Source organism: Magnolia sinica, chromosome 3 (genome assembly GCF_029962835.1).
Source record: "Magnolia sinica isolate HGM2019 chromosome 3, MsV1, whole genome shotgun sequence".
Lineage (NCBI taxonomy): Eukaryota > Viridiplantae > Streptophyta > Magnoliopsida > Magnoliales > Magnoliaceae > Magnolia > Magnolia sinica.
This window is the reverse complement of record NC_080575.1, coordinates 218,099-237,635: the sequence shown is the minus strand read 5'-3', so window position 1 is coordinate 237,635 and position 19,537 is coordinate 218,099. Positions and strand designations below refer to the sequence as shown.

Here is a 19,537-nt window from a genome sequence, read left to right as displayed (position 1 = left end):
ATGTCAATCCTTGGATGGTTGATTATTGGCTTGCAGGCACTGCCTATTATTATCTATTTGTTATTGATCCCATTGAGAAGTTTAATGCAGGGGCATTTTCACACCGGGCTCGAGTGGGGTTGCTTGTGGGATACAGGGGCACACTCGGGGTGGGTGCGGCCCACGGAGGAGGTGTCGTGTCTGAGACTCCTCACTGGGGGTGATTAATGCGCATTTCACACCGTGATTAATGCGCATTTCACACCAGGCTCAAGTGGGGTAGCCCGTGGGATGCGGGGACACACTCGGGGTAGGCGGCCCATTTGATTTGGGGCCCATGAGGGGGGTTCGGCTGAGGTCCTAACCCATGCGATGTGGGGCCTGGGCTATGAGATAAATGGATTAATTCACCATACTCTAACAGTTCGAGCTTTTAGAGCAAGTGGTTAATTGTCCTGCATCAGAAGTTTTGGACTGTAACAGAGAGTTGGATAATATTTGTTTATCACTACTAATAGAATGATAAGATACCTCATAGCCATACACACCAACACTATGAAAGTAAAATACAACAATGTGCCTTGGAGTTTTGTTGATAAAGAAGAGGAATAATTTGTTTAATATAGAAACTATCTTACTTAACATCATCATTATCAACTTAGTCTTTCTTCTAGCAATATCTAGTCGGGTAAATTTTTTTATGATCGCTGCCCACTGGATCAACCTTCATATTTTAGCTGGGTTTTGAATTGGCCATGGTGGAGGCTCAAGATCACTGGATATAGTCATCTAGTGAAAAGATTTTCTAGCATCTACTTTTGGTAATAGAGAATATCTCTTAGGTAGCTTTTAGGTGCCGTTTGGAATAAGGGCTTATGGAAGACCTGGATATTTTAGTAACTAGGTATTGCAATACTTGTGCATTGTATTTGTGTTTTTTTTTTTTGTTTTTTTTGTTTTTTTTGTTTTTGGAAAGATGAAATCATTTATTAAGCAGAGCCAAAAAAAGGCACAGAAAAATAGAGAAACTAAAAAAAAATATGAAAAAACTAAATTACAACAAGCCAATACTATGACTGGAAATCACCCAGTAGTTCTAAAAGTGTCATAGTTTTGTATACTTGGAATATTTTATTATCATTTATTCTTTATTATCTCTTATTCTCATTAATGGTGTTCTTATTTCTTGTAAAAATCTTTTACAAGTAAACCATTTGAGAGGGATAGTGTATCCTCAAATTCTCCATTCAATCTCTTTCATTTGTCTCATCTATTTCTCTAATATCATGTGTTAACATGGTAATAGAGCATGATTGGGGGTAGTCTCATCATGGCATCATCTTCGTCATCATGTTGCCACCACCTTCCTCATCTCCACAGTATCAATAAACCATCACCCTATGCTACCATCATCAATGATGTTATGATCTTCATGCCATCATGGCATCATCTTCGTCATCATGTTGCCAACACCTTCTTCATCTCCACAGTATCAATAAACCATCACCCTATGCTACCATCATCAATGATGTTATGATCTTCATGCCAACTCTACAATTCACACATCATCTAAACGACATCTAGACTTTGTCCGTATGGTGGTGCAATGATCTGCGCGCACCCGCGGGGGTTATACTTTCTTCTTCTTTTGTTTCTCTAGTGAGAACGATGGATTCCAATGAGAAATTGAAAGCCTAACAAGGTTGATTGGAAAGGAAAGAGAACCCTATCTCAAATGATCGAGTTCTCAACTCCGTGTGTTGACAACTTCCCAGAGGAATGGTCAGAATCGACTTTCACATGATGTTTGGGAGCTCAAGTAAAGAAAGTTCGGCTGAGATTAGGGGCTAAACCTTCATAAGGATAGGAATGAATGAGAAAGCAGTGAGGGCTTTGACGCAAATGAACATGAAATCATTTTCGGGGAGAACTTACAGTGCAAAAGGCGATTTATGGTCTGGAAATTATAAATGGCATGTTGGAGATGCATTAAGGGAAGAACTTGAGCTTTTCAGAGAAGGCAATGAAGGGCATTGGTCGATATTTAGATTTCAGCTTTAATAAATTTGGGGTTGCAGGCCTGACATAAGGTCGATTGGTGAGATGGTGAGTGCGAAAGCCAACAGACATTAAATACAAGTGGTGTACCAGTTCCTCTAGCCCCAGAAGTTCGATGTTGAGCATGAGTTGATGAATCAGAGAAGGGAAGATGGATGAAGATACCGTATGTGCACAGGGAAGGATATTTGGTGGATGAAGATACCTCGTGATCGAGAGCTATCTGAATCGAGTCGTGCAGGGTAAATGGGAAGAAACACAAGAATCAATAGGCGTTAGACGGCGGAAAAGGAAAGATAGGGAGGGAGTCTTCAATGAAGGAAAAGAAGAGGGTAGTGAGGAAGGGTGGGTGAATGTTTAAGGAACGAAGAGCAGGAGGGCAAAAGGTAGTCGACCATTGACATGATATTAGTATTCCCAAGAAGGTTTGTGGAATCTATTCTTCCGGAATGGGACATATATGCTTTTTTCATGGTTTTTGGAGTAGGCGATGTCAAAGAAGTTATTGTTCTTTGAGATTGGAAATCAGGGTCCCTCTAAGGGTTAGTGTTCGTCTGAATGGCAACGGATGAGGAGGTCGAAAGGGCGGTGGCGAGTTTACACGGTCGAAGCTTCAGAGGCTTTAGGATATTTTTTCAATGAACTAGATATGGGCCAGAACAAGTTAACAACAAGATAGAGACGAAGGGGAAGCTCGTCCCTGAGTTGAGACAGAAGGCAAAAGCTATTGAGAGAGATGGTGCTTCGAATTCAAATATGGAGGAGAAGTTATAGTCGGATAGTTGTACCTTTGCGGAAGTGGTAGCAGGTCATTGAAGGGGGAGAATTACAAGGGAAGAAACCTGAGGGAGTCTTGCGAATGCGTTGAGAGACAACATACCATGGGTTTGGAAGGAGGGAAGTGGGGAAGAAACCATTGTCTACGTCGATCCTCAGTTAGTGGGGGACATAGGCAATCCGCTTAATTGGTCGGTAGTGGTCCAAGTAGCGGAGGTGACGACGTTGGAGGATATCAGAAAATGGGTGAAGGAAGTTTGTAGTTTATTTGACGGGGAATTTTCATTTTTCTTGGTGGGAGAAGACGAAATTTAGATTGCGTTAAAACCATGGGTGGAGGTCGGTTGCCTTTTTTCGAAGGTGGGCGGCATATGCTGGAAGTGGATGTGTTGATTTTAGGTGGGGAAGGCCTATTTTCTTATCCGGGGAGCTCCTCTTGAGCTTTGGATTTCAAAAGTTTTTAGTGTCCTTGGATCGTGCTGGGGGAGGTTGTAGCCATTGATCCCGACATCGAATCGGGAGCTGAGGTCAGTGCAACCACCAGAAAGCTTGGAGGGGGTTCTTTACCCTACCTCCATATCGATCAAAGTTGGGAGGATCTCCGTTTCAGTTAAGGTGGAGGAAGAGGTGTTGGGAAATCAACCACGCGGGTGGGGGGAAAGTTTGGAAGGAAAGGCCGATTTGTGCATAGCTGCCTTGGAGGAAGATGGAGTATTGTTTCAGTGCTCTTGCGAGACTCCGGAGGAGAATTGGGGGATGTGTCCACAACAGATTGATGCTCAGGGAGGCGATAATAGATCTTTGACATGTGTCTCTGGGTTTGAATGGAGGGTTGAGATGGTTGTGGATCATATCAAAGCTTTGCATTAGTATGGTTCAATGCTCGAGGCGAATGCTTGTGTCAAGTGTGTGGAGGCTGGATGTCATCTCCTTCTGATATGTGGCAGGAGGAGAAGAGCAGGTGTAGAGGCGATGTGAGTCTTAAGAAAAAGAACCTTTCGCTTCCAGACATATGGAGGGGCTGATATGTATGAAGGAATTCCATTGTCAGAAGGAGAAGAGGAAAATTCGACATGTGGTTCGAAGGTGTCTGAGTGCAACTCCGAAGTAGAAATCGATGAAGTAGGTTGGGTATCTTTTTTGGTTTTGAACAAGACTAACTACGTGTGGTGATGCGTTCGAAGAAATCAGAGGATCGTGTGGTGGTTTTGGAAGGGCATGCTCGTGCGAAGGAGATGCACAAGTGGAAGCAGGCAAAGTCAGATCCCTTTTTGCCCTTGTACATTATCCCAATCGCGAGGTGAGTGCATCCACCAAGCTCGTATGCCTCTTAAGTCTGTCACGTGTGAAAATTCGATTTTTCTTTCATTCAAAGGAGGGCCGTCTCCTCAGGAGTTAGTAGGGTCCCCCGCTTTGAAACAAAGGTCATGCTATGGTCATACATCGGATGTAGAACTCGTGGGTGAAGTTCTAGGAGTCTGATTTCAAGCCTCTCTGACAACGTAGGAAGAACTAATTCGTTTGGCAGTGATGGTTGAAGGAGATCATGAGTTGTTACTTCTTCCTTGGCATTTTGAAGGTAGCAACCCAATGGTCAATGAAATACTAGAGGACGAGGAACTTCTGAACGCAACTCTTAAGACAAGGGCGGAAGTAGGCCAAGGTAAAGGATCTTTTGGTACCGACATAAGGGTTTCATAATACTTAAGGACGGACTGTTGCTTTGGAGCAAAAATTTTACCAGGACTGTTTCGTTGGGAGTCACGAGCCCTCTGCCTGTGATAAGAAATGGATGAAAGATGGCTTGGGTTGGATGGAAAGAGTGGTGGGTGTTTCTTATGGACGTTTAGATAACGATTTCAAAGAGGTAATGCAATTCATGGCAGCAAGAGGTAGTCAATGGTTGCAAGCCCGCAGGTGGTGAGAGTCAGGAAATTGCTAAGGCATGGCAGGAATTGGCAATCTGGAGTTAACTATCAATTACGACTTTGATAGCAGAATATACGCACAAAAGAGGTGGCTCAAGGGTGAGAAGGTTGCTCAATGAAATTTCTGTTTTGGAATGTTCAAGGGCTGGGGTGCAGGGATAAAGGACTGCATATCTGGGATGTTTGTTGAAAGGAAAAGGTGCAATTGCTATCTCTACAGGAAACAAAGCTGTAATACTTTGATGACAAAAATGCTCGATTCCATGTGGGGGATTAAGTCCAAAGACTGGGTGGTGCTAGATGCAATAGGCGCTGTAGGGGGGATTGTAGTTGCCTGAAATGATCAAGAGTGGATCAGAGTAGATGCATAGGTGGGTTCATTCTTAGTTTTTGTTGTGCTTGAGGAGAAGAATTCCAATTTTCTTTGGACCTTCACGGTAGTATATGGCTCATGTCAGTTTGCCCATAGTCCTCATTTTTGGGATGAATTAGAAGCAATCAGGTCCATATGGCCATATCCATGGTGTGTGGCTGGTGATTTCAATGTCACGTAGTTTTCTTTTGAGAAGCTAAGGATTAGGAAGATCACTTCTAGTATGAAAGACTTTTCTAAATGGGTTCAATGTAATGAGATGGTGGATTTGCCACTTGAAGGAGAGCCATGATCACCTGGTCCAATGGGCGGGTGTTGCCGGCAATGTCCCGCATCGATAGGTTTTTAGTTTTGGCGAATTGGGTCAAGAAGTTCCCCATTTCCAAGCAGGTGGCTTCCTAGGATTGTATCTGACTGCCGTCCAATTCTTTTGGAAATTTATGAAGAAAATTGGGGGCCAAGACTGTTTTGTTTTCAATTGTGGCATGGTTAGAAGTTGAAGGTTTCAACAAGCTTGCAAGGGATTGGTGCTCTTCATTTGAAGTGGAAGGTACACGGGTTTCATTCTTAGCCAAAAATTGTCTTCTGAAAGGAAAACTTAATGCTTGGAAGAAGGAATTCTTGGGCAGCAGGGAGGAGGAAATAGATGCAATACTCTCAGAAATCCATGATCTAGATTTGAAAGAAGAAGGTGGATCGCTTACAGAAGGTGAGAGTAAAAGAAGGGTAGATATGGGTTATATCTATGCGAGAAGGGTCAAGGAAGAAGAAATCAAATAGTGACAAAGATTGTGTATGACATGGCTAAAAGATGGCGACATGATTCGAATACAAGATTTTTTTTCTTCACAATATGGCAAGCGCAAGATCAAAGAATAATCACATAGGTAGCTTAATGATTAATTGCAGAAGGGTGGTGGACAAAGCTCAAATCTGCAACGCTATAGTCCAGTTTTACGGACAGCTGTTGACCGGTGAGACTTGGGAGGTCCCTCTACTGGATAACCTGCATTTTCCAAGGTTATTGGCAGCTAAAGTTTTGGCTCTTGAGAGACTGGTGTTGGAGGAAGAAGTGAAGGCATCGGTGGATTCTCTTGAAGGGACAAAGCCCCTGGGCTGGATGGCTTTCCCTTGGCCTTTGTCCAAGTTTTTTGGGAAGAGATCAAACAGGAGATAGTCTCCTTTGCCGAAGATTTCTTCTCAGCCCTTGTAAATGGATCTCTTGTGGCTTTCTTCAAAGCTTCTTGAGGCTTGCATCAAGGTGATCCGTTATCCTCATTTCTGTTTGTAGTTGTGGCAGATGCCTTGAGTAGGATGCTACTATAAGGTCAGGAAGTGGGTTTAATTCGAGGTTTCAAGGTGGCTTGCTCGGGTCCGTTGATTACCCACCTTCAATTTGCAGATGTTACAATATCGTTTGGGGGGTGGTGGATTGCTAGTAAGTATGGAACGAGGCCGGGAGGGTGGTTGATTAGAGGCTCCTTAAAATATAAACTTTCAGGCCTTTGGTAGACCATATTCTCAGTCACGTCAAAGTTCAAAGAAGGCATCTCGTTTGCAGTTGGTGCAGGAACCTGAATTCACTTCTGGGAGGATCCATGGATAGGGGATTGTGTGTTGAAGGATGTGTTCCTGAGTTTGGTGAACTTGGGCTACTAACAAGAACATCTCTATAGCTGCTTGCTATTCCAACATTGGTGCCGATATAGTATGGATGCCCCTAAGCTGAAGAGGTCTATCCGATGAGGAAACGGAAGCCATCTTGAACCTTTTGAGAAACTGAAATTGGTTGTGATAGACGAGACGGTGGAAGACATGGTCATTTGGAAAGACCATAGTTCCCAGAAATTTTCAGTTCAGTCCTTTTATAAGTCCCTAGTTCCCCCTTCCACCCCATCTTCACATAGTTTTCAATTTTGGAGGTATGGAGCTCCTCTGAAGGTTGCTGCTTTGTGTGGCTGGTTAGAAGGAACAGAGTGCTCACCATGGACAATCTTTGCAAAAAGGAATGACGATTCCTATGTATTATGTGCAAAAAAGGCGCATAATCGGTGTATCACCTATCCACTGCCCCAAGGTGTGTGATTTATTACTTTCCACTCTCAACATTGCTTGGAAAATAGGATGCATGTTAAATGTATAAAGAAATAAAATAAATAGTAGGGTAAACCATAGAAGTTTCTCAAAGACTAATCATCATATAACAATGATGATGGTATCATGCGACATGTAAGGACAGACTGAGCAAAATATAATTAACATTTGCCAATGCGCATTTGGTATATGTTACCTTCATCAACATCATAGCCTTGGCCCAACTATATTGGACTTGCTTTAGAGTTCATTTCACTGATCGTTCCTATCTTGGTCATCCCTTCTCACCATCTTGGGCCAATCCTTCCAGGTCTTACCTTCATTCTCCTTTTAGGCCCTATAACCATAGTCAAATTCCCTTATCAGGGTTGTCTTTGATTTTCTAAGCACATGATCGAACCATCTCAGTGGCTCTAGCCTCATGGGTGTCTTTAATAATGTCGATATATTTTCTGAGACCCTTTTCCTCATCATTACCCGCCACATAACCTTCCTAGGTAGTTTATCTTATATACTTCATATTTATAGAAACCATTTTTAGTTTCTTCCTCATTCCAATATACATATCCATCAGTTATCCAAGTAGAAAGTTTGATATAATTGAATCATCGCTATCATAACCTTGTCCCAACTATTTGGGTGTGGCTTTACAGTCTCTGTTTGGCAATCAAGATTGAATATATAATTGATATGGTTTATAGTTAAATGTTTTTACTTCTAGTTGCACATAACCTCCCTACATGCTTTCTCTATGTCTATGAAAATCTCATGTAGATTCTTTTTCTTTTCTTTGTACTTTCCGTTAATTGTCTACCCAGGAAAAGTGAATCATCATTAAAGCATTGTCCTAAGTATCTGGGATTCACTTTACAAGTTCTATTTCACCAATCAAGGTGGAAGATAACTGAATACGGTTTATAGTTGGATATTTTTGCATCTTTGGCTGCTGACTTTTCTCGAATGGAGATTTTTTCTTGTTTTGATCTTGTCTTCTTTTTGAGGGTTCATGTGCTATTTTATGATAATTCTCGTGTGCTGTTTGCTTTTCCAGTACGGAGGGGGACCGGTTTTGAGTTGTGACGACTGTTGCATTCTTTGCCTCAAGGATGAGGCGGAGACTGCAGTTTTTGCTGATAATTATAGGGATCGTAGAGCATTTATGAAGCAACTTGCTGAGGCGGCAATTGCAGGACACTCTCTTGATGGAAATCAGTATTATGTTTCTAAATCATGGTATAACTCTCTTATTTCTCATTTCTCATTTTCCTGTGACAGGTGTTTTCTTATTTCTCCTTTTTGTTGAGTTTATAGTTATTTTGGTCAGGGGTTGTAATAAATGTGACCACTAAATGTTCCGAAGCATGATCAAGATATCAAACTGTAATTTCTTGATGTAACTTGATTAAATGTGTAATTTGTTTTAGAGAGAACTGTGAAGAACAGTGGAAAAGAAACAAAGTCTTGTGATATGACAATTTCCTCAATTTGAGAAAGGGGGAGATTGATTTCCTTGTCTTAGCTTTTCCTCAAAAGTGCAATTTCCTTATTTGTTGGGAAAATGCAATGGCCCTCTAATGTGATGTTTAAATTTGTTGTTATTGCACCTTTCCTCATTTAGGTAGATTTACACATTTCGAAGTGGCAAAACAAACAATGGCCATGGAAAAGAAAGTTCATTTCCATAGAAATTCACATTGCTAAACAATACTTGTAAGTGGAGAAGGATTCCCTTCCTTTTTTCCTTTCATTTCCCTGGTTTGAGGAATCCAGGGGATTTTCTATTTACACATTTTGGTTTCACCCTATCCAAGTAGGCCATAAACTAATTGATAAACAATATGACTTAAATCATAAAGGCTTTGACAGAATAGATTTTCTTTTCTTTAGGTTTAGATGAACCAAAAGTGTAAGTGATCAGTTTACTTGTGTTGAAAGGTTGATAGTTGAATATGGCTCATTGGGCTCAAGTCTATGTAATAAGGCCCATAGGGCCCATTCACAAGTCCATGTAATAAGGCCTATTGGGCCCATTCACGTTTTTACTATTATAAATAAGAGTAGAGGGCTAGGGTTTCAATACACCCCAAGCGTGTCATGTTCTCTCTCTCTCTCTCTCTCTCTCGTCCATCTTTCTTCTTCTCATTGTAGCTACTCATTGGCCCTCAAGATTAGCACCATGTAGCCATTTCACAACTTGAAAAAAGAAAACAAAAGGAAAAAGATACTCATAAAATAAGTAAAGAGAAATAGAAAAACCTAGGATTACAACACCTCTCTTCGGGCTAGGTAGAAATCTGAAAGCACAGAAAGGTAAGACTTTATTCACTTTCCTTACCCTTCTATTTATTTTGTGCTCTCTCTCTCTCTCTCTCTATATATATATATATATATATATATATCTCTCTCTCTCTCTCTCTCTCTCTCTCTCATTGCAATCTGAAAACAAGGATGCTGAGGACATGTAAGGATTTTCAGTTTTTTTTTTTTTTTTCTGATTTTTGCAGTAATTGTGGTGTGTGATCGTCGATGTAAGCAATAATATCAGATGTATTGATGATGCAGTGCATTATACTGAAGGGGTCAAGCCGGTACCTTGTGATATTGGCTTATATTACCCAATCCCTAGTTAGCTTGTTGATTATAATCCACCTCTGTAATAGACTATTAGATAGCTTGATTGTAATCAACCTATGTGATAGTCTATTACATTGAACCTACGGAAGTTGTCCTCTCATTGGTAGTCCCCCAGCCTGGATAAAGGAGGTTGTGTCAGTCGGTGGCCGGCATCCATCATGAATCTGAACAATATGACATTACAAACTCCCCTTGATTGAGTGGAGTGGAGGAATATTATTCGTGTGGCCAACCCCAATTAATTGGGATAAGGCTTTGATGATGATGATGATGATGATGATGATGATGTGATTATTCCCCCTATGTTTCATAATTGTATGGTGCAATAGCAATAATGTTGGCTGATATTACTGGTTGTTTGATACATAGAACTTTGGATATCACTGCTGAAATTGTTTTATGTTTACCAATCAGTTTTGATCGCAGCCATATCTTGTAGTTTTCTTGTTGAAGGCTTTCTGTGATTCCTTCGCTACAAACCTTTTATCTGGTAGGTTGTCACAATGGTTACGCAGAAAGAATGTTGATTCTCCATGTGATGCTGATAGCGAACCAACAGCTTCGATTCGATGCCCTCATGGAGGACTCTTGCCAGAGCAAGCTGCTGGAGCGAAGCGTTTGTTAATTCCTGAGAGTTTATGGCTTTTTCTCCTTGAAAGTGCCAGTACAGTAAAGCCTGATGATCCTTCAGGTTGTTCGCCCTTCCCTTCGGATTCAGAAACTTGTGCAGTTTGCAGTTTGGAAATGACAGAAGTTGCGTGCTTGGAGGATAGCCTTAGGTATTGAAAAAAGATTTATCAATAGTTGAATGCTAATATTGTGGTTTAGTACCTTTCTAAAAAAAAAGAAAAAGAAATCGTAGTTTAGTGTCTTGACTTACAGTTAATGCTAACAGAGCAGCCAAGCTGAAACAACGCCAGAATCATGAGAAGTTATGGCAGGGAAAAAGTATTGCACTTTCTCCTGGTTGCAAGTATTATTTACTGCCTTCGTCATGGCTGTCCAAATGGAGAAGTTATGTCACAGCAAGTGGGAAGAATGTTTCTTCTTCTGTAGAACCAGAAAGTTTGGAGGATGTAATAGATTCTGTTAAATGCGTTAAGGTAAATGTCAACTTCACAAACTTTTCATGTGTTATCTTGGTTTCTCTGGTAGCTGTCTTGTGTGTATGTTATGTGCCTTTAAAAATTTTCTGTGAACTTCATGTGTACTGCATGCACATGTGCCAACTTTCCTGATGTGTAAGATATCCATGTTGAGTTAAAGATGGTGCCTCACAGCCTTCACCATGAGACATGCACACAAGCAGATGCACATGCAGCCACACATGTACGCTTGCCCACCCAACTGCATGCATGCATCAAAGATCATCTAAGCCTTACAGCTACACAAATCATATTCCACCATTCCACTCTGTCATGTACACTCATGCTGTTCATGCGCAACCACCCCCAATCACACACACAGACCATCTAAGCTTTATAGCTACATGAATCTTCTTCTGCCATTCCACTTTGCCACACACTCACACATCTAGGATCATCTATCCTCACGGCTACATGAATTTGTTATGTCATTCCACTCTGTCGCACTCACACCACATATTCCACTGTCCTTTACACCTGTCCAGGACAATCACACACACACAACACACACATCAAGGACCATTTAAGCCTTACAGCTACACAAATATTGTTTTGCAATTCCAGTCTATCACACGCACATTCCACTTTGTCCTTCACACACATCAAGAACCACGTAATCCTTAAAGCTACATGAATCTTGTTTTGTAATTCTACAATATTGAGTATATCCTCAGTTCCTCACACAGGTCATCAAATCTTTCTTACTGTCTCTACATATGTCCTTTACACCCCTCTCACACCCACCGAGCCACGCCCACCCACTCACCAAGGGTGCTATTCAGGCAGGTTGGGTTGGGTGGAGGGTCAACCCCAGCCTGACCCAATCTCAAGAGGACCCAACCCAGAACCCAACCTGCCTAATTTCTTACTTGAGGTGCCCAACCCAAACTCAACCCAAATTCCTCTATGCTCAACCTTAAACCTAGGTTGGCTCTCTTGGGGAGTTGCCTTGGGAATCGCAAAAGTCAACCGTGTTCTTATGTTCCCTTGAGTAAAAAATGGTGCATACTCAGTGGGAGGAAAAGCAGTAAGTGAAGCGGGGAGAGTTCTTCTGAGCTTTCCAGTCACTCGGTGACGCGAACGAGTTCTAAACCTGCAGCCGATTCCTGGCTTTTCATCTCTTTTCTTCTTTTTCACTATTCTTCCTTCTCCATTCTTTAACATCCACCATTTAGGCGGTTAAAAAATTAGGTCAGTGTGAATTTTAATTTTTACTTTGTGATCCATCTAAGTAGGAGTCCATGATTTGGATGTTTAATTCGTAGGCCAAAGTACATGATACAGCCATCACAAGGAGGCTAATCGTATCAAAACATCATTCACCTGAGTCATTGTGTTGAGTCATGCGAGTCAAATATATGGATGGATCGAGTCAATTCCGAGTCTCAAGTTTGTCAACCTTGCCCTAAACTAACCTGACATGACCCAACTTGACAAAAAACGATGTGATTATTCCCAACTCGATGTTGAATATGATTGGAGTTTCCAACCCTACTCAAATAGCTTGACAACCAGACCCAAACCGACTTGAACTGAGGCTGCTCAGTTAGTTTTGGGTTGACTTGAGCCCACGTTGCAGCCCTAACAGACAAAGGGCCATCTAAATCTTATGGCTACACGTGTTGTTATGCCATTCCACTCGGTCAAGGACCATGTCCTCACATAGATCATCAAATCTTTTCTTACTATCTTCACCCTCATCCTTTATACACGCCTGCACGCACACATCAAGGAACATCTAGATCCCGTGGCTTCATGAATTTACCATTCCATTCAATCAAGGATCATATCCACACATGATCAGATCTGTTCTCTCTCCACCCACGTCCTTTTGTACCTTCCCCTTGCCCCTTTTAGAGCCTTGAACTTGTTCCCACTCACTCCTAATCGGTGCAGTTCTTGGTTGTCATTGCACATGGCCAAACCATCCAAGTTGACCATATCCTCATATGAGTGATCAAATCTTCTTTTACAATCTGCAACCACGTCCTTTTTGCTTTGACCCTTGCCCTTTTAGAGCCTTGAAGAAACTTACTCCTAAACATTGCAGTTCATGTTCTCCATTGCACATGGCTAAACCACTCTTAAGCCATGACTTCCTTGGATGCCTCACTGGCGGTCATTTACTCAGCTTCCACAGTAGAATCTGTAATGCACTTCTCCTTGGTGCTACGCCAGCTCATAGTACCACCTGCCATCGAGAAAATGTATTCATTTGTCGAATGCTCAGCATCCGTATATTCTTGAAACTCCACATTGGTGTATCATACTATTGGCAAATCCTCATACACATAAACTAGGACAAGATCCTTCGTCCTCAAGTATTTCATGATATGCTTAACTGCTGTCCAATGATTCATGTTGGGATTGTGCTGGTATCGGCTCATCACTCTCATTACGCTGGCAATGTCAGACCTTGTGCACAATATAATATACATCAGGCTCCATGTACGAGACTCGTAGGGAACCCCAACCATGGCCTGCCGCTCCTCTTATTGGACAATCATTTCCTGAGAGAGCAATATTATACCTAAAAGGCACACCACCTTTATTGGAGTTGGCCATTTAGAAACTTGCAAGCCCCATTTCCATTATGTTGCTTGGGAGAGACCCAATAGGCATGAAGCTCTGTTCTGATATAGTCTAATATTGAGAATACCTCTCCCAAATCCTTCATATCAGAAGTGGTGGAGAGCCATACAATAGCCTTTGTCATGAATCCAATATCTCTGTATAAAGAGAATACCGTCTACATAGAGGACCATGAAGCATACTTCACTGTAGTGGATTTGATATAGATGCAGCCTTTGTCATGAATCCAATATCTCTGTATAAAGAGAATATCGTCTACATAGAGGACAACGAAGCATACTTGACTCTAGTGGATTTGATATAGATGCACAGTTCACTCTATGAGAATGAACTGCCACATCAAAATGACGATTCCAACTCCTAGATGCTTTGAGGCCATATATCAATCGATGGAGCTTGCACGCTTTAAACTCCTGTCCAGGCTGGTGAAATCCCTTAGGTTTTTCCATATATCTCTTTAAAAAAAAAAAAAAAAAAACCACCGAGGAAGTTTGTCCTGATGTCCATCTCCTAAATCTCGTAATCCAACTTGGTAACTATGGCTAGTACAATGCAAATGGACTTTATCATAGCAACAGGAGCAAACATTTCCTTATAAGTCTATCCCTTCTTCCTAAGTGTAACCCTTGGCTACAAGCTTGGCCTTGTATGTTTCCACCTTTCATTCCTTCTGCTTCCTCTCGTATATTCATGTATATTTGATTGGCTCGACATTCCCAGGTATTTTACAAGTCCACACGTGGTTGTAATACATGGACTCCATCTCGGTGTCTATGACTACAACCTAGTGTCTCAATTTATGCTCACTATGGCTTCCTGGTAGGCAGGCAGGTATGGTTGAAGACTGTCTAACACTGCTGTGAAGACCTCTCCGAGACAGAAGAATCTATCGGGTTACTAGTGGGGTCTCTGACTTCGACGTAATGTAGGTGTGGGCTGAGGATCTTGGATATGGTTTTCTGGAACAGGGCATCACAAGAGCACTCGAAGGCGAGATCTACCATGCGATCACCCTTATTATCTCGAACAAAGTCTTCTTCCAAGAAGATATCTCTGCCAATCAAAGTTCTTTAGCTCTCAAGGTCATAGAATTCATATCCCTTGGATTCTTTTGGATATCTAATTAAGAGATACTTGGTACGCCTCGATTCCAACATACCAACATTTGAATCTTTCACAATTGCAAGGCACCACCAGATGACAATGTGGCCATGAGTCTGCCTGTCACCTTTCCTCAGTTCAAATGGTGTTTGGGTACTACTTTAGTTGGAATCTTATGTTAGTAGGATTGATAACATACTTACCATAAATAAATTGTACAGTTATTTAGGAAACATATTTGTAAATATCTTTCCTGTAATTAGGGGATATAGATGCTGTAATTAGGTGATATTATGCTGTAATTAGGGGATATAGATGATGTAATTAGGTGATATTATGCTGTAATTAGGGGATATAGATGTTACTGTAATTAGGAGATATTATGCTGTAATCAGGGGATACTGTAATTAAGGGATATATTGTAATTAGGGAAAATGATTTCTATATAAGAAAAAGACCACTCGATTGAGGGTCATTGAGCAAATCTGACATGGTATCAGAGCCACTCTCTGCAACCTTGTCTTTGGTCCAATTTTCGTGGTTCTAGGCTCTGGTTCTCTGGTTTCTTAGGTGCGGGTTTTGGTTTGCAGTTTTTTTAGTGCATTTCGAGAGATTCTAGTTATGGCTAACAACTCCAACTCAGAAGTCTTTCAAACTCGGTTTACAGGGAAGAATTATGCTGCTTGGGAGTTTCAGTTTCAACTTTTTGTCATGGGAAAGGAGTTATGGGGTCATATTGATGGGAGTGATCTAGCACCTATCGATCCTACGACGTTGGTCCAATGGAAGGTGAAAGATGCTCGCGTGATGACTTGGATTCTTGGGTCTATTGATCCACTGCTTATGCTCAATTTAAGGCCGCGTAAGACGGCTAAATCGATGTGGGAGTACTTGAAAATAGTCTATCATCACGATCATTCCGCCCGACGATTTCAGTTGGAAACTGATCTTGCTGCCTATTCCCAAGGTACACTCTGTTCAGGAATATTTCTGTGGTTTTCAGAATCTTTGGGCTGAGTTTTCCAATATCGTGTATGCCGACGTGTCGGTCGAGTCCCTCTCTACTGTTCAAGCAGTCCATGAAGTTAGCAAAAGAGACCAGTTTTTAATGAAACTAAGGCCAGAATTTGAGTCTATTCGCTCCAACCTGATGCACATGGATCCTTCACCATCTCTTGATGTGTGTTTTGGAGCACTTCTTCGAGAGGAACGTCTTCTTACTCAATCTTCGCTTCCGCAAGAGAATGTTGTCGCATACGCTGCTCAAGGCAAAGGGAGGGTTCGAGACATGCGTACAGTTCAGTGCTACAGTTGCAAAGATTATGGGCATATTGCTGCCTAATGTGCTAAAAAGTTTTGCAACTACTGTAAACAGAAGGGGCACATCATCAAAGAATGCCCAACACGTCCTCAAAACTGACCCGTGAATGCTTATCATGCTACTGCTACTGGCCACACTTCGGATGGGGTAACCAGCACTCAAAATCTCGCTCTAGTGTCATCTTCCACTGCTGCTACACCTGCCCTTACACCAAAAATGGTGCAGCAAATGATTGTATTGGCATTTTCCGCTTTAGGGCTGCAATGTAAGGGTACTATACTTATTATACCCTCTCAATCTTGGCTTGTTGACTCCGCTGCATCCAATCACATGACCAGTTCTCCTGATATGCTTAACAATATTTGTAAGTACACTGGTTCTTCTAATATTCAAGTTGCTAATGACCATCGTTTACCGATTACTGGGGTTGGTGATATCGCACCATCACTTACTAATATTTTTGTATCACCTGGGCTTTCTACGAGTCTTATCTCGGTTGGACAATTAGTGGATGATAATTATAATGTTCAGTTTTCTCATGATGGTTGTCATGTGCAGGATCCGGTGTCGGGGAGGACAATAGCGAAGGGGCTTAAAGTTGGGAGACTGTTTCCATTATACTTTTCCATTCTTAGTATCATTTCTTTGCTTGTACTACTGTCCAATAATTGTGAAGTATGGCACAAACGTTTAGGCCATCCAAACAATGTTGTTTTATCTCATTTGCTGAATTCTGGTTCGTTAGGAAAAAAAGATACTTCTTTGCCTCATGCTTTGTCTTTTGATTGTTTTATGTGTAAAATCGGAAAAAGTAAGATTCTTCCCTTCCCTTCCCTTCTTCCGAGAGTAGGGCAAAGAATTGCTTTGACCTTGTTCATAGTGATGTATGGGGCATTACTCCTGTCATTTCTCATGCTCATTATAAATATTTTGTGACATTCATAGATGACCATAGTCGGCATACTTGGGTATATTTTCTGCGCTACAAGTCTGAAGTCTTTGTTGTTTTCAAATCGTTTCTAGCATATGTTGAGAATCAATTTACCACTAGCATTAAGACTTTACGATCTGATTCTGGTGGAGAATATATGTCTCACGAATTTCTTGAGTTTCTTCGTCACAAAGGAATTGTTTCTCACCGCTCGTGTCCTTATACGCCCCAACAGAATGGCGTGGCTGAGCGTAAAAATGGACATTTGTTAGATGTTGCTTGGACCTTGTTACTTGCATCTTCTGTTCCTCCTAAATTTTGGGTTGAACCTTTAGCTACAACATTATACTTGATTAATAGGTTGCCTTCTAAAGTGCTAAATTTCGACTCTCCATTCTATCGTCTGCATAAACAGCACCCTAGCTTTCTTGACTTGCACACTTTTGACTGTGTCTGTTTTGTGCATCTACCTCCGCATCAACATCATAAACTCTCTGCGCAATCTGTGAAATGTGTCTTTATGAGATATAACTTATCTCAAAAAGGATTTGTGTGCTATGATGCTTCTTCCAATAAATTTCATATATCTCGTAATGTCGTTTTCTTTGAGCATCAATATTTCTTTCCTAGTTCTATTACATCATCCCCTGCAGTTTCTGTTCTTCCTCACTTTGATGATTTGATGTGCCCTCTTGAACGCTTCAAGCCTGGTTTTGTGTATGAACGCCGTCGACCAACTCTACCCCTTTCTGAGTCTGATCTGCCACCTGATCCCGTTTTGCACCCTCCTCGATGATCTGGCTGTACTTCTCATCAACTAGATAGGTATGGTTTCCCTCATACCTCCTTCACGGCTACCTTATCAACTGTGTCGATTCCTAATTCCCACTGACAAGCTGATAAACATGAGTGTTGGAGAAAGGCTATGCAGGAAGAACTTCAAGCTCTTCGAGAAAATCAGACTTGGGACATGGTCCCTTGTCCTTCTCGTGTCAAGCTAATTGGGTGTAAGTGGGTTTTTTCTGTGAAAGTTCGGCCCGATGGGTCTGTGGACCGTTATAAGGCTCGTTTGGTTGCCATTGGTAACCACCAAGAATATGGGGTTGACTATGAGGAGACCTTTGCTCCTGTCGCTAAAATGACAACTGTGCGTACTATTATTGCCATTGCAGCCTCTCAGGGATGGTCCCTTTGCCAAATGGATGTGAAGAATGCATTTCTTCACGGTGATTTACAGGAAAATGTTTACATGACACCTCCTCCTGGCCTCTGCTCATCGTCGACGTTGAATGTGTGTAAGCTGAAGCGTTCTCTGTATAGTTTGAAACAGGCTCCCTGGGCCTAGTTTGATAAGTTCCGAGCTACCTTACTTCGATTTTCTTTCATCTAAAGCCAATATGATTCTTCATTGTTTCTTCGTATGACTTCTGTTGGTATCGCTCTTCTTTTGGTTTATGTCGACGACATTGTCATCACTGGGACTGATTTTGCCCTCATTAATCAACTCAAGTAGCATCTTCATGATTCATTCCGTATGAAGGATCTTGGTCCTCTCCGGTATTTCCTCGGTTTGGAAGTTCAGTCCGATTCCTCTGGGGGTTTCCTGCATCAGTATAAATACACGGAGGACTTGATTTCCTTGTCTGGTTCGCAGGACTCCTCTTCCGTGGATACCCCTTTGGAAGTGAATGTCAAGTATCGACGTGAGGAGGGGGATCTCCTTCCTGATCCCATGGTTTTTCGACAGTTAGTTGGTAGTCTCAATTATCTCACTATTACACGGCCTGACATCTCTTTTGCTGTCCAGCAAGTTAGTCAATTTATGCAGTCTCCTCGCCACCTTCATCTTGCGGCGGTCCGCCGAATTATTCGATATCTCCGGGGTTCCTCTCGCAGTGGCTTGTTCTTCTCTACTGGTACTCCTCTTTGCCCTGTGGCTTTTAGTGATGCTGACTGGGCAGGATGTTCTGATACTCACCTGTCTGTCACCGGGTGGTGTATGTTTCTTGGTGATTCACTTATCTCTTGGAAGAATAAGAAACAGGATCGTGTTTCCAAATCTTCGACCGAGTCCGAGTACCGTGCCATGTTGGCAGCTTGCTCAGAGATTATGTGGCTCCGTGACTTGCCGAAATAGGTTTTCCTCAGTCTACTCCCACTCCTCTTCATGCTGATAATACGAGTGCTACTCAGATCGCTACCAATCCTATCTATCACGAGCGTACCAAATATATCGAGGTGGACTGTCATTCTATTTTGGAAGCTGTTGATACTCGGGTTATCTCTCTTCCACATGTCTCAAGCGACCTTCAGATAGCGGACGTCTTCACCAAAACTATGACACGACTACGTCATCAGTTTCTTGTTGGCAAATTGATGCTTCTTGATCGACCAACATCAATTTGAGGGGGGATGTTAGTAGGATCGATAACATACCATAAATAAATTGTACAGTTATTTAGAAAACAGATATGTAAATATCTTTCCTGTAATTAGGGGATATAGATGCTGTAATTAGGTGATATTATGCTGTAATTAAGGGATATAGATGCTGCTATAATTAGGGGATATAGATGCTGTAATTAGGGGATATAGATGCTGCTG

General features: G+C 41.7%; 1 protein-coding gene across 12 annotated transcripts in view; it reads left to right on the top strand.

The window, feature by feature from the left end:
- LOC131239170 (ubiquitin carboxyl-terminal hydrolase 26-like) overlaps nt 1-19,537 on the top strand; it is a 100,621-nt gene that overhangs the window by 22,146 nt on the left and 58,938 nt on the right. For all 12 annotated transcript variants that reach the window (XR_009168076.1, XR_009168075.1, XR_009168074.1 and 9 more), the window contains 3 exons: nt 8,261-8,442; nt 10,338-10,622; nt 10,739-10,946. Coding sequence is in view for 9 of the 12 variants with exons in the window: in XM_058236730.1 (XP_058092713.1) it covers nt 8,261-8,442; nt 10,338-10,622; nt 10,739-10,946 (675 nt within the window). In the remaining 3 variants the exon portion in view is untranslated. The remainder of the gene's footprint in view (nt 1-8,260; nt 8,443-10,337; nt 10,623-10,738; nt 10,947-19,537) is intronic.